Raw genomic sequence first — 12,312 nt, 5'->3', positions numbered from 1 at the left:
ATACCTTGCAATTCTAAAGGCAGACTTGAACTGCATCAGCTACTATGAATTTGAGGCACAGCAGTAAGTAAATCAGACTTCTGATAAACTATATCTGACTTCATTTTGCTCTGGAAGACAACGCAAGGTAAGTCTGATCTATACCGCAAGACACAGCTTATACATGAACCTTCTAAACTTTTAATCATTTAGTTTTTATCAAACCTTTCAAAGAAGGTTTTATTTTCTGAAGCATCATACAAAACTGCACCTGAAACATTGTATCAGGGTAGTAGAAATACGTACCTGAGGCACTCCAATCCTTCTGCAAGCTTCCAAGAAATTCTCCACATTTCGTCTGCATTTTGCCATTGTAAGTTTAGGCTGCAAAGAAGTAAAGGAGGCAGGCATACAGTGTTCTTAATTGGCAGGATTTTAAAAGATCTTTATTTTTTATTTAAATAAAACTCTTAGTAAATGTCTTTGCCAAAAACATACCGCACTGACATAAGCTTCTCTAATTCAAAGCAGGCTCTGTTGTAGTTTGCTTTTCTTTAGAAAAGCAAGCCCAAATTTCAAAGCTATTTTATGAAAAGCTAATTTATGAGTGCTGGATGTTTGTTAAAAAAGACAATTCTAAGCTGTGCAATATTTATATACAAGGTGTTATACTAACACTTTTAGTGACTACAGTATGATAATTTTAAAAATATATTTTGAATGAAACACACATGCATGGCTTCCATGCTGTGAGCTCAGAGAAAATTCATGATATAAACCAATCTGGAGTCTGTTCTAGATTACTACAATACAAAAATATATAAATATCAAACCATACTTCAATTAACAAAGAGATAAAAAAATGAAGGCTAGATGAACCAAAAAATAACAGAAGAAAACTGGAAATGAAGCTTGCTGCTTGTAAGCCTCTTGCAGATGTGTTTGAATTGCACTCACTGGCATTTTTCAAGTAAGCTTTTTTCTACAGTTAGCTTTCACACCTCTACACAGACATACCACAGCACAGGCTCTGTCTTGTTTCTATTCTGGAAGCTTATTCTTTTCTGGTTAAAGAGACACAAGTTTCCTGCTCCTTTGAACAAGCTACCCACAGTCTACATAGCAGCAGGCAGCGGCCTCTGTGGGTTCAATACTTTTCCATAAGTGGTGGGGTTTCTGCTCTGTCTCCTCAATGTGCCATATTTCCCCACCAAGAAAGCAGGTTAAAGGCTAGTGCTGACTTCTTTCTCCCAAAGGACGAAGGGAATACAAAGATCACATTGTGACTGAGGAATGACATGATGCCTCTTCTGCTCCTGGAGCCGTGCCACTAAAGGCTGCCTCTTCCTTGGGATTTATATGACAAAGCCATGATTTAATTCCTAACACAGAATATTCAACGGCACATAAAACCAGGCCATTGAAAAGATATTCTCAATGACGCAAGTCTTCTGAATAGCGGCTGTATGCCTTCTCTCTTAATGATTCCACAATCTGCCTAAAATGTTGGCGTGTCCAGTTCAATCGTTCTCAAAATAATGAGGACATCTGCCTGTTCACATTAAGTCCAAGGGAGAGGAACCACAATGATACAGTAAGCAGCCCTGTAAGTGCCAGTTCAAGTTCCAACCAACACAAAGACTGACTCCAAAATAAGGAAAAGTAAACACAACATGCATGTTTCAACAACTTGCCCCAGGAACAATCTTCAGGGTTTTTTTCCTTATTCACACAATTTAAAGGTGCATAACAAGCAATCTGCCTCTCCATACTACTTTTAAGTAGCTGACCCTAAATATTTTCACTGAACTTTCTGACTTCCACAAATACATATTAGGTAAATAATTTGTTGTTATATCACAGTTCTTGACCTTTCTCTAATTCTGTGCTTTCCCTACATGATAGACAGTAATGCACCCAGAAGTATATCATCTTTATTGCTTTCCAGAAACACTGCAGTTAGGCAGGGTAAGAAAAACAACTTCAGAAATTTTCAAACTTCTCTGTGCTCTTCATTCCTTGCTCTCAACAGTCCCCGGATATACCACCTTTTTTCCTGGTATCACAAAGGTATGACTGGATTTGTTTTGTTCCAGGAGATGCTGTTCTCCAAGTAGTTTTAGTGTACTCTGCTAAAATTCCTAAGCAGAGGAATTTGTAGTGCTGTGGACACAAGAATCAGCTTGGCTTCTGTGCCTGTTTTCTCTGTCTTGTGTAGTGGGATCCTAAACGTTGTAGCCAATGTTGTATTTTCCTGCTATCTGTTTTCCTGAACTTCTTGGACCTTTTGATCTTTTGAAATATCCTATTTCAGTTTTCATGCTGAACTGTCTCTTATTTCACTAGTTTTCAAGTTACCGTTAACATTTTCTTACAATCTGTGTTAAAAGTAAGTTCATTTAAATGAAACAACCCCAAATATAATTTCTTTTAATGAACTTGTAGACCTTTAGACAGAACAGATGAGTTTTTTTGTCACATATGTTCACAGAGGAGAATACTGAATTTAGCATGTGTCTGGATTACAGAACTTTATTGGATGTTATTTTGGACACCTATAAAATACTATCATTATTACATACTTACAACAGCAGGTGAGGGGACATGAATGCTGGGAACAGATCGGGGACGCACATGATTAGCTAAATGGCACAGAACAACACCATCGGTGAGAGCTGCTCCAAGATCACTGGGCAATGACACTTTCAACCGTGATTCTATATTCTGTAGAAAAATGGAACATGGACACACAAAAAGTAAGAGCTGGTTTCCTCCAACGGTTTCATTCTGCGGAACATTTTGTAAGAGGCAGAAGCACTTCCATTACAACTCTCTGTCCATCCTCATGACGCTTCTAAACAGTTTTCTGAGTAACACCAAGGAAGGCTCTGTGCACTGCTGTGGCCCAGAGCTGACCACAATCTGGGAGCAGTTAAGTTCAATAATGAACAGTTTTCATTGTACAGCACAGGGGACTAATACAACCATTATTAAAACATAATGGAAATCGAGGTCGAAGAACAGTATTCCTAATTCTTCATATTCTCAGAGAATGGTTCTGCCAAGGGAAGTGAAAATAATTGTCTCTGTGGGTTGGAGGACAATATAGTTACCCAAAGTCATGATAACATTTTTCGCTGTAAAGAAAAACCCAAATTACTTGGCATAAATAGTTTTAAAGAAATGAGGTAGTTAGCATTTGTGTAAGGGAATGAAATGTTATGCTGTATCTAAATTTTTTTAAGTATAAAAAAAAGATTTAAGCTTACTTGGGAAGCAGAACAAGAGAGACTACATACAAAGCATTCTGAGATAACAGAAGAGAGGCTCTGCAAACAGCACCAAGTTTTGTTTTGTGTTGTTTTATTTAAGATAACTTTCTCTTTTTAGGAAAAAAAGATTGTGTTTACTTTAAAATTCACAAAGAGAAGGAACTCTTTCTGTCCATCTGGGATGCTTATGGCTTTTAAAATAAGCTTTAACAAGTAGGATTTCTTATTTCTTGAGAAAGCTCAAACAATTAATTAGAGCACCTCAAGGAATCCCTTCATGCTCTCCAGAAAGAAGTCTGGGGCAAAGCAGAGCACTACCTTAATGTCATGTGACATTTTCAATATTCACATGTATTGTCATTGTACCTGGGCACAAACGAGGAGCGTGGTGGCCCTGAACAGGCAAATAGCACAACCATAAGGAATACTTGTACCTCAGATGTTCTGCACTTAACTAAGGATAAGGCAAGAATCAATAGATGGATCCAGAGCACACAAGGAAACCATGCTGTCACCATGACTGGCAGTAGTCTCCACATTACATCTGCTTTTCTGTGGGCTTTACAGCAAAGAGGAGTTTTAAAAAAAGATTTAAAAGAAGACAGTAAGGCAACTCTCCAGGGAGTTCCTTACAAGTGTGAAGGCTGATAAGGAAGAAAGAAAGCATATGTTTATTTTAAAAGCAGACATCACCAGACAGTCAGAAGCAGGAGTCAGCACAGTATATTTTACAGAATTTGAAGCTGACTTTATCCACCACAAAAACCAAAGTGAACGCCACTGCATCCATCTGAAAGAAACACTCAGACTGTACAATGTCATTTAATTCTGGTCAACTGTTCACCATATTGGTTCAGTGAAATCGATCTAAAACAAAAGGACAGATTTAGCAGGATGCACACAATGCATTTACTAAGATGTCCACATACTGGCTCCTGGCAGCACTTACCTTACGTAGCTGCTCTATTAGCTCCAGCTCCTCCTCTCGCTGTTTGGAGTTTTGTCTTACTCTAGGGTCTGCAGAATCATTAGCAGGAGACAAGGCACGGGTAGAAGATGAAGTAACAGCTAAAAAAGTAGTACGAAGGAAAGAAAATTACTACGCATGGTTTGGCTGATTGTGCTTCACTGCTGTACTACACACGCACACACAAGGTTCCAGAATGGGTACAGTGCATTCCTTTTCACAAATCTGTTTCTTTCATTTGATTATTAATCAAGCTAATGAGGTGTTCTAGAACACATTTTCCTCTCTGTTTAGATTCTGTTCTTTCTGTTGGCTAATAATAATTCACCAAAGGACGACAAAGTTTTGCTGGATGTAGTATGTTGAAACAGTTCAGTCTTTCTAGAGAAATTGCAATTTTGTTATGTGCTACTGTGCAATGCAAAATTTATCAAGCTGCCTTCATCAGTGGTTGAAGGCTTTTGTGGCATTTCCTCAGTATCTTTTTACATGTAAGCACAGACCAGGAAGAACAAAATCCCACATTTCCACAAATATGAGAAAAGAATATTTGACAGCTCTAAATAAAAAATTGCTTATTCATTAAGTATTCAATGCCATATGTCTACAAATGGAACTCTAAAAGTATTTTGATGATAATGACCTGAAGTAACAAAAGAGTGCAAAACCTAGGTAATGCAGATGTTAATATAACGTAGCAAAACTAGCTAATTTCTAAGCTATACAACCTACCTTTGTTTGCTTCATCCCTGACAGCTGCTCGGAAAAGGAAACTCTCAGGTCGCTGGGAAAGGTTTCTATAGGAAGGCGGGGCTGCATGGCCAGGATATGGAGGGGAAAGGTGGACTAAACAAATGTGGAAAGGCACAGGAAAGGAAAGGAAAGGAGGAAGAAGGAAATGGTTAGAGTTTAAATAGGAAATGGGTTCAGCAACATGGTAATTGAAAAGAACAAAACAAAAATTTTAATGTAATAATGACAAAATAAATTACAGCCATGCATGATAAAAGCGCAGAGCAGGAAAAGGCACTTCCAAGGACGCTTGCATGCAAAGCACATTCCACATACCAATTCCAACAACTGTTCTGACTGTTGCTCAATGCATCTGTGTGCCAAAGCCTATATGAAGGCCTAAACCAGACAAACCCTACGCTCTGCCTGAGGACATGCTTCACCCCTGTTGTCTCTTCCCTCATGTGTTTCTAAGGGGACCCAAATAACTGGGTAAATTCTCAAACACAGCAGTGCCCCATACGGAGATGGGAACATATGCTCCCTTCTCTTCATAGTACAAATAAGCAAGCAGGCATTTTTATCTTATTTTTCAGAAATTCTTCTTCCTTTCCCTGTTACCTGTCTGAGTGGTAGGTGAGCCGGGGGAGATGGTAGATCTGTCATCACTCTGTGGACAAAAAAACAGAAGAGTATAAATGGTCCTAATCTGGAAAAGCTCTGACTACATTTTAATTTGCTGCGTTTTAAAAAGGCTCCATCCATCTAAATGTGTTTCAGAAAAAAACCACAGTATGTTGTTCCCCAAGTCTCATCTCTGCAGAAAGTGACAAAGTTTTTTATTTTGCAGAAATGACACAATTGCTTTATTCTGAGGAAAAAGAATGACGAAACAGCACTGACTGTGCAATGACAAATCTCTGTTTACTCTTCCTTCCAACCAAAACTTTCAAAGTATTCTTTGCAAAGGGGACACAGAAAAACAGATAACTAGATAACATACAGAACTTGCATTACAACAGCACTGATAAGGATACACCTCTGACACCTTTGCTAATGCAAAACTGCTATTTACTGAACATCACTCTCCCCAGCGAAACACACTGTGTTTTTATTACAGGGCTTACACAGACTAATGATTTCTTGTGATGAATGCATTCAGTATAGCAGTTTCCACAGAAGAGAAAGAAATATAGGATATCTGTATTCAAAGGTAAGCTGGTGAAGAATACAACAAGAGTACTTTTGATGAACTCAACTTGGTCAAGAGTAATCAATCTTGTACAGAAAAAGCAACATCAAAGACAACCAAGAACCCCTCAGAGCAGAGACTGGTTACCATGTTTTTATAGCTTAGGCCTCCTGTAGACACAGCCTAAAGCTACGATGAGGTAATATCTACTACAGTTTAATCAGGTAAATTGGATTCTTACCCTACCTGAACTTTTGATTAGAAGCTGACAGACTAACACCTGTTAAAACAGATGTGTGGATCCAAGAGTTTTTTGTTGGCTTTACTGGTGAATGATAATAGCAAGAGATACCTTGATAGGACTGAAGGTAGAAGCATTAGGCAGGGTAGTAGCACAGCTTTCTTGATTCAACCCTGAGAGCGACTGAATGCATAAAGAAAGAGAAGGCAGTAGCAGTGTTAGCAAATGGCTGGCTGATAGGTCATGCACAAAGGTGGAATGCAGTAGGCAAGTTAAAAAGGAAGAGGTGATCATAATTACATTCTCAGAAATGCTCAACAGGCAACAGACACATACTTGCTGAACTACACTTAAAGCCTTCCTACCCTCCTGAACTTTCTGGCTAATAAGCTTGGGAGGTGCAATGTTTCTTTTACACACAACACAGTGACATCAAAAGCAGAACTAAGAACAATAAGTGAGGTAAAAGCTTCTTTAGTAACACCTAATGTAACACCTATTCCATCAGACAAAAGGAAATTTTACCCTACAACAGTTCATTCTGAGCCACTATTCAAAATAAATAGCTTTTTTTTAATGTTTCAAGTATGTTACACATTTTTAGTAAGTTATTTTCCTATCAACTTTGTAAAATCAGAGAAAACCACATCTAACAGGCTCATACTTTGTGTCTGCCACAAACACCTAATGCTGATCCTTGTGAATTACACACAAAGTAAATAAGATTCCGTCAGTGGAATCTAGCTCTCGGGGAAGATGTCAGTGTGAAGATTTACAGTGTTGTCACAAAAAAAGTGCAGCCGAATTTCAATTATAGCCACTATCAAAACCAAACAAACAAACAACTTTTCATGTTTACAGAACAGGAGCTCCAGCATGCCGATCTGTCACTGACAGGTGGATCTAGAAGGCCAAATTCTGTGTCTTATTGAAAGCACAATCAAAACGCTAATGTTTGAGGACTGAATGGCTCGAGAATGAAACTATACTTTCTGAAACAGCATTCAACAGCAAAGTGGCAGTTCAGCACAGCAGAACACCACCAAATGACACCTAGAAACTCCACAAATGTGAACGACACACTTGGGAGTGTTAGTATTTTAAACTGTTTGCAACTATTCTGCCACTTCAGAACAGTACAGCCAGGGAGGACTAGAAGAAAAGGTTATACTCAGGGCAAGCCTTAAATACAAACATCTGTAGGCCCTATGCAGACTTAACAGCTGATCCTTAAGGCAGTCTCCTTCTCCACAGCACTGCAGAGAAAAAACCATGGGTTTCTTTTTTTAATTTGTTTTAAAGAGTTTCAAAATATCACTTGACTTAAGCAAAACATTAGCTAGTATATGAGAACAGTAAAATAAAAACAGAACTAGGTGGTCTGTAACATTAACATAACTGTGTATTTCTGTATGAAAACAGCAAGACAACCTTGATGCAGACTAACAAGAAGTCATCACAACCCACATACCCAGCAGCGGGTGAAGGGAAGGGGAACACGGCACACCACAGGGTAGGACAATCACAACAGCAACACACTGCATGCTCTTCACCTGTTTGCGGGTCCCTGGCCTTCTTTTAATGGTATTGGTGTTATTGTCAATCTCAAACACAAAGACAGGCTCAAAGCCATTCTGTCAGGGACAGCAAGGAAAGAGACGGAAGAAAGGAAGAAGTGAGGCAAAGAACAACTGTAAGAAAAGGTAGCCACAATACAAAAGGAATGAGGATGCTGCAACTCAGACTTACAACACCCTACTGCACATGCCGCACTCGGCCTCTAGGCCTAGCACTGAAGTCAGCGAAATCTCCCTGTGCCAGAAACAACTGTAGATACAGGGACTGCCAAAGCAGAGCCCAACCAGAACTCTGCATGAACCAAATAAGGATATTTTAAGGGAATGTGGTTATTAAACGTTTGAATACACAAATGGATACCAACGGTCTGAGAGAAAACTCCAGGGTACAAGTTAGCATAATTCAAGTCTTGCTTACTTTACCCATACCATTATTATTTGTAACATGCTGGTGCCTAAAAGCCTTAATTTAAAATGTCTCAGAGATCCCATGTGCTACCAGTAACACCATGGCCTCAGGCCACGTTTGAGACCACAACAAGAAAACACAAGCAATGAAGGGAGCACAAGGCAGCAATGACACAAAGGTTATGAAAGGAAGAGGTCACACCAGCTGCCTGATGCTCATCAAGTATTTCATGGGCTTCACAACAGAGAAATTGAGCAGCAGTTTGAGAGGATGTTTTGGGTTTTTTTCCTTCCATAGTACTCACCTTGTAAGGGACAGTATGAGAGAAAACAAGAAGATACTTGGGGAAAAATGAGATTCATAAGCAATCAAGGCTGAAATCAGTAGCCAAGTCTGAAGCCTTGATACTATCTCAACAAGTAATCTCAGTTGCAACAAATGGGACTATTCTTGTGAGAAAAGCAAGCAGGATATGACTAATATAAAATTTTGAGGTATACAGAACATTTGCTCAGAAAGGCCAGTGATTACATTTCTTCAGCAACATTTTAGTTAGTCTGGCTATTACAAGTCAACACAAAGAAATCCACCACAGTGTGCAATAAAGTACTACAGCCAAGCTCCACTTCACTTCAAATCAGAGGTATGTAGAAGAAACATACAACTAAACTGAACTATTAACTTTCACAGAAAGTATGGGTAGTCCTTTTGTGGGTTCAAACAGACTGTCCTGGAATTGTTTACAAACAGAATGAAATGGTCAGAGTAACCTGTACAATGTGAATACATTTTAATTTCAATTAGTGAGAAAAGACAAGGAGAAGACCAAAAGAAACATGATGTAAGATTTAAAAAAGGAGATTCACAACTTAAATTTTGGTTTTAAGAAAATTTTTGTTAAAGCAGTAACAATACCAGAAGAGGGAAGTAATAAAATAAAAGAATGCTCACTTGCTTTCTAGCTACATATTAGACATCACTTTTTAAATCTTTTCCTTACACCTGAGCTGAAAACATTGTTTGGAGCAAAAGAAAAGCAACTGCACAGTTTAGAGAGCTCTGATGTAATGAGGGAAATGCTCAACAAAAGATCTTTTACTATACCTCTATGTAATATTCTCCTCTTTTGCCACAAAGTGTTATTCTCACACCAGAAAGCTAGAACAATCAGTGGAAAATCTAGCAGAACTTTTTTTTTTTAAATTAATTTTTTTTAAGCTAACCTATCTGCAAGTTTCAGTGTCCAAAAGTTTTGTAAGGTAAAGTTTCCACTACTGCATGCAGTCTTTATGCACAGAGAGAAAAAGACAGAGAAGAAACTATGTAAATGGCAAATGTGTACTGAAAACTGCCATTAGCAAATAGAATTTTGATATGAAATGCCTCTATACTTTGGTGGAGGAAAAAACCATCCTCAGAAATTAGACCTAGCTAAATTTCAAATGCATAAGGACAGGGAAAATGTCAAATGAAATGCAATAGAATATAAAAAGGTAAAAGTAATTCCAACTCTTATGACAGACTTTTTTTTTTTTGTAAGCAAACTTCTGAACATTTCCTTGTTGTTGAACAAGTTTTTACCATACAAAATACATTTCTGGAAAAAAAAATGCTACAAATTCCTGAGCAAGTGTGGACTTAATGTTCCAGCTACAATAATTGCCAGAAAGAGCTGCCCTAGCATATGTCACCATTAGACACAGCATGTATTTCCACTACAAAATAGAGCTGCAGATCATACTTCAGCAGTTCAGAAAACCCAATATTTCATATAGTATTATAGTTCACTGCTGCTGAAAAGAGCAAAGAATCAAAAGAAAAATGAAGCGAGAAATGACTGCTTTCAAATCTAGTTCAATCTCTCCCTACCAGCCTGTCCACTTTTTTGTGAAGTGCAAGGACGTAACTTGGTTAAAGACACAAAGGAAACAACCAGTGATGGAAGCCATTTCCAAAATAACTTCTGAAAATTCCAAATCATGTAATGTAAAATTCTATATATTAATTTACAACAAAAGTCATGGAATCACACAATCAAATAGAAATGGGTCCTTAAAGGTATCTTTAAAATACATTCCAAAGATGAATTCACTGACAACAGAATATTATCACTTAACCCAAACAACTGCTATTCTCCTGTTTCTTATTATCTAAATATGAAAGCACATTTTTATATGCTAATTGATTGTGATTTCTCTAAACAGGCACATGCATGATCACAACTAAATCTCTCTCTAATATTATGAGCTTTCTTTTCCTCCCACACAGCGCTAGTCATGTGAAAGCAGGAAAACCAAAAAGTCTGAATAAAGGGACAGTAAGCATCTTGACCAACATGTTCTGGAGAGAGATATTCTAACTGAGAGCACTGCCTAAAGAAAATTTAGGCAGATAATGAAAGCACATGAATTAAGAAAATAAATCCCAGGCATGCAGTCATGCAACAGCAGGCAAATCAGGTGTATTTTTCTTTTATAGACATGGATTATGGCATTAATTTTATTCTTTAATTATGCTACATTGCTAAGATGCCATAAAGGAAGAAATAGCATAAAACATGAAGTATATAAATGTTTTTATTTTTAATAAGTGTTCAAAATAGATTATTTTTAATACACCTTAATTGATAAACAATAAAAAGGTATGAGGAATATTTCATGATTTGTAGCATTCACATGTAGAGCGGGTTTTCCCTGTGCTATGATATGGTTACCAAGATACTAAGTATTTCTAACCACAATGTGCAGGATGCAAACAAGTTAAAGTAGAGGGCTGTACTCAAAGCATTAAAATTGCTTACTTGACACTGAAGAGCACATCAATTAGGAAGCAAGCTAAATGGAGAAGGAATCAAACCAGAACAACTAGAGGTGAATTTTGAATTTTAGAAGCTGTTCTTTACTATCAGTAATTTTCTTCCGCTCTCAGAAAAAGATAAGCTTTAATTATTTTGTGGAAAAACATCACTGTGTTACTAACAAATGGCTGACAGTACAAGTACCAACATACTCATTCTATTAAAGTTCACAGCTAAGCCACTTTTCAAAGATGCTCATGTTTTATGCTATTTAGATTAGCTCTAAAATAGTTGGTCTAATCTGAGACAATCATAACATGTTGTTATTTCTATGCTTTAGAATCTGCCACATAAAAAGGCCATTACGTGCAGGATCTTACCACTAACAAGGCACTATCATCAGTATGCTGAGACCTTCTGGATGGAAAGGGACACTGGGAGGCGGGAGAGATGGAGTAATGTCAGAAACACACAGAATGTCAGAAACACACGGTATGTGAACAGACAGAAATTTTGGAACATGTACTGCTTGTTTATAGCATTGTGAGACTTTTGTTAAAAATCCATAAAGTTATGTAACTCTGTAGGAATATATAGCCACATGACCCATGAATTATAGTGTATTCGTATTACTTAAGGAATCAGTTATTCTGCTTTCTGTGTTGTCTCAAGGAAATACAGACAACTATGTATTCACAGTTCTTACTGTGGTAGAACAAAGGACCCTTAAAAAGAATAAATTAAGAACAGAAGAACATTAAGAAGGAAAAGGAGCAAAAACTATTTCAATTACCCCATGTTTCAGTAATTTTCTAACAAAAAAGAGTTAGTTGGAAAATGCTGCTAAAGAACTATTTATATTCATTATATTATTAAAAGTTTTGATCTGATTAACACTGCCAAGTGATTTATCTTCCCCTGGAGGAAAGTGGGGATGGCAAGCAGTGGAAGAGCTATTACTATGCAGAAATCTGATGCAGAGAGTGAACAGATGTCATTGGCTCAGCTGTGTATATTCTAGAAGACTGAGCCCTGTATGATTTGTGTTCCCTACTGACTTAATGTTTTTGATTATAAAACTACACTAGAACAAACTTCTAAAAAATTTATTTATCTCTTTTTCTAATAGCCCTCAAAATTCTAATG

At 37.5% G+C, this 12,312-nt stretch overlaps 1 protein-coding gene across 13 annotated transcripts in view; it reads right to left on the bottom strand.

The window, feature by feature from the left end:
• LRCH3 (leucine rich repeats and calponin homology domain containing 3) overlaps nucleotides 1–12,312 on the bottom strand; it is a 70,956-nt gene that overhangs the window by 9,119 nt on the left and 49,525 nt on the right. For 7 of the 13 annotated variants that reach the window (XM_072867295.1, XM_072867290.1, XM_072867288.1 and 4 more), the window contains 6 exons: nucleotides 11,547–11,600; nucleotides 5,572–5,620; nucleotides 4,951–5,064; nucleotides 4,201–4,319; nucleotides 2,566–2,703; nucleotides 286–363 (listed from right to left, as the gene is read on the bottom strand). In XM_072867295.1, coding sequence (XP_072723396.1) covers nucleotides 286–363; nucleotides 2,566–2,703; nucleotides 4,201–4,319; nucleotides 4,951–5,064; nucleotides 5,572–5,620; nucleotides 11,547–11,600 — 552 coding nt within the window. The remainder of the gene's footprint in view (nucleotides 1–285; nucleotides 364–2,565; nucleotides 2,704–4,200; nucleotides 4,320–4,950; nucleotides 5,065–5,571; nucleotides 5,621–11,546; nucleotides 11,601–12,312) is intronic. The other 6 variants (XM_072867291.1, XM_072867298.1, XM_072867296.1 and 3 more) reach the window with 3 other exon arrangements.

The sequence above is a fragment of the Ciconia boyciana genome, chromosome 7 (genome assembly GCF_034638445.1).
Source record: "Ciconia boyciana chromosome 7, ASM3463844v1, whole genome shotgun sequence".
Classification (NCBI taxonomy): Eukaryota; Metazoa; Chordata; class Aves; order Ciconiiformes; family Ciconiidae; genus Ciconia; species Ciconia boyciana.
Note: the sequence above shows the minus strand (reverse complement) of the source record. Positions and strands in the feature narration are given on the sequence as shown.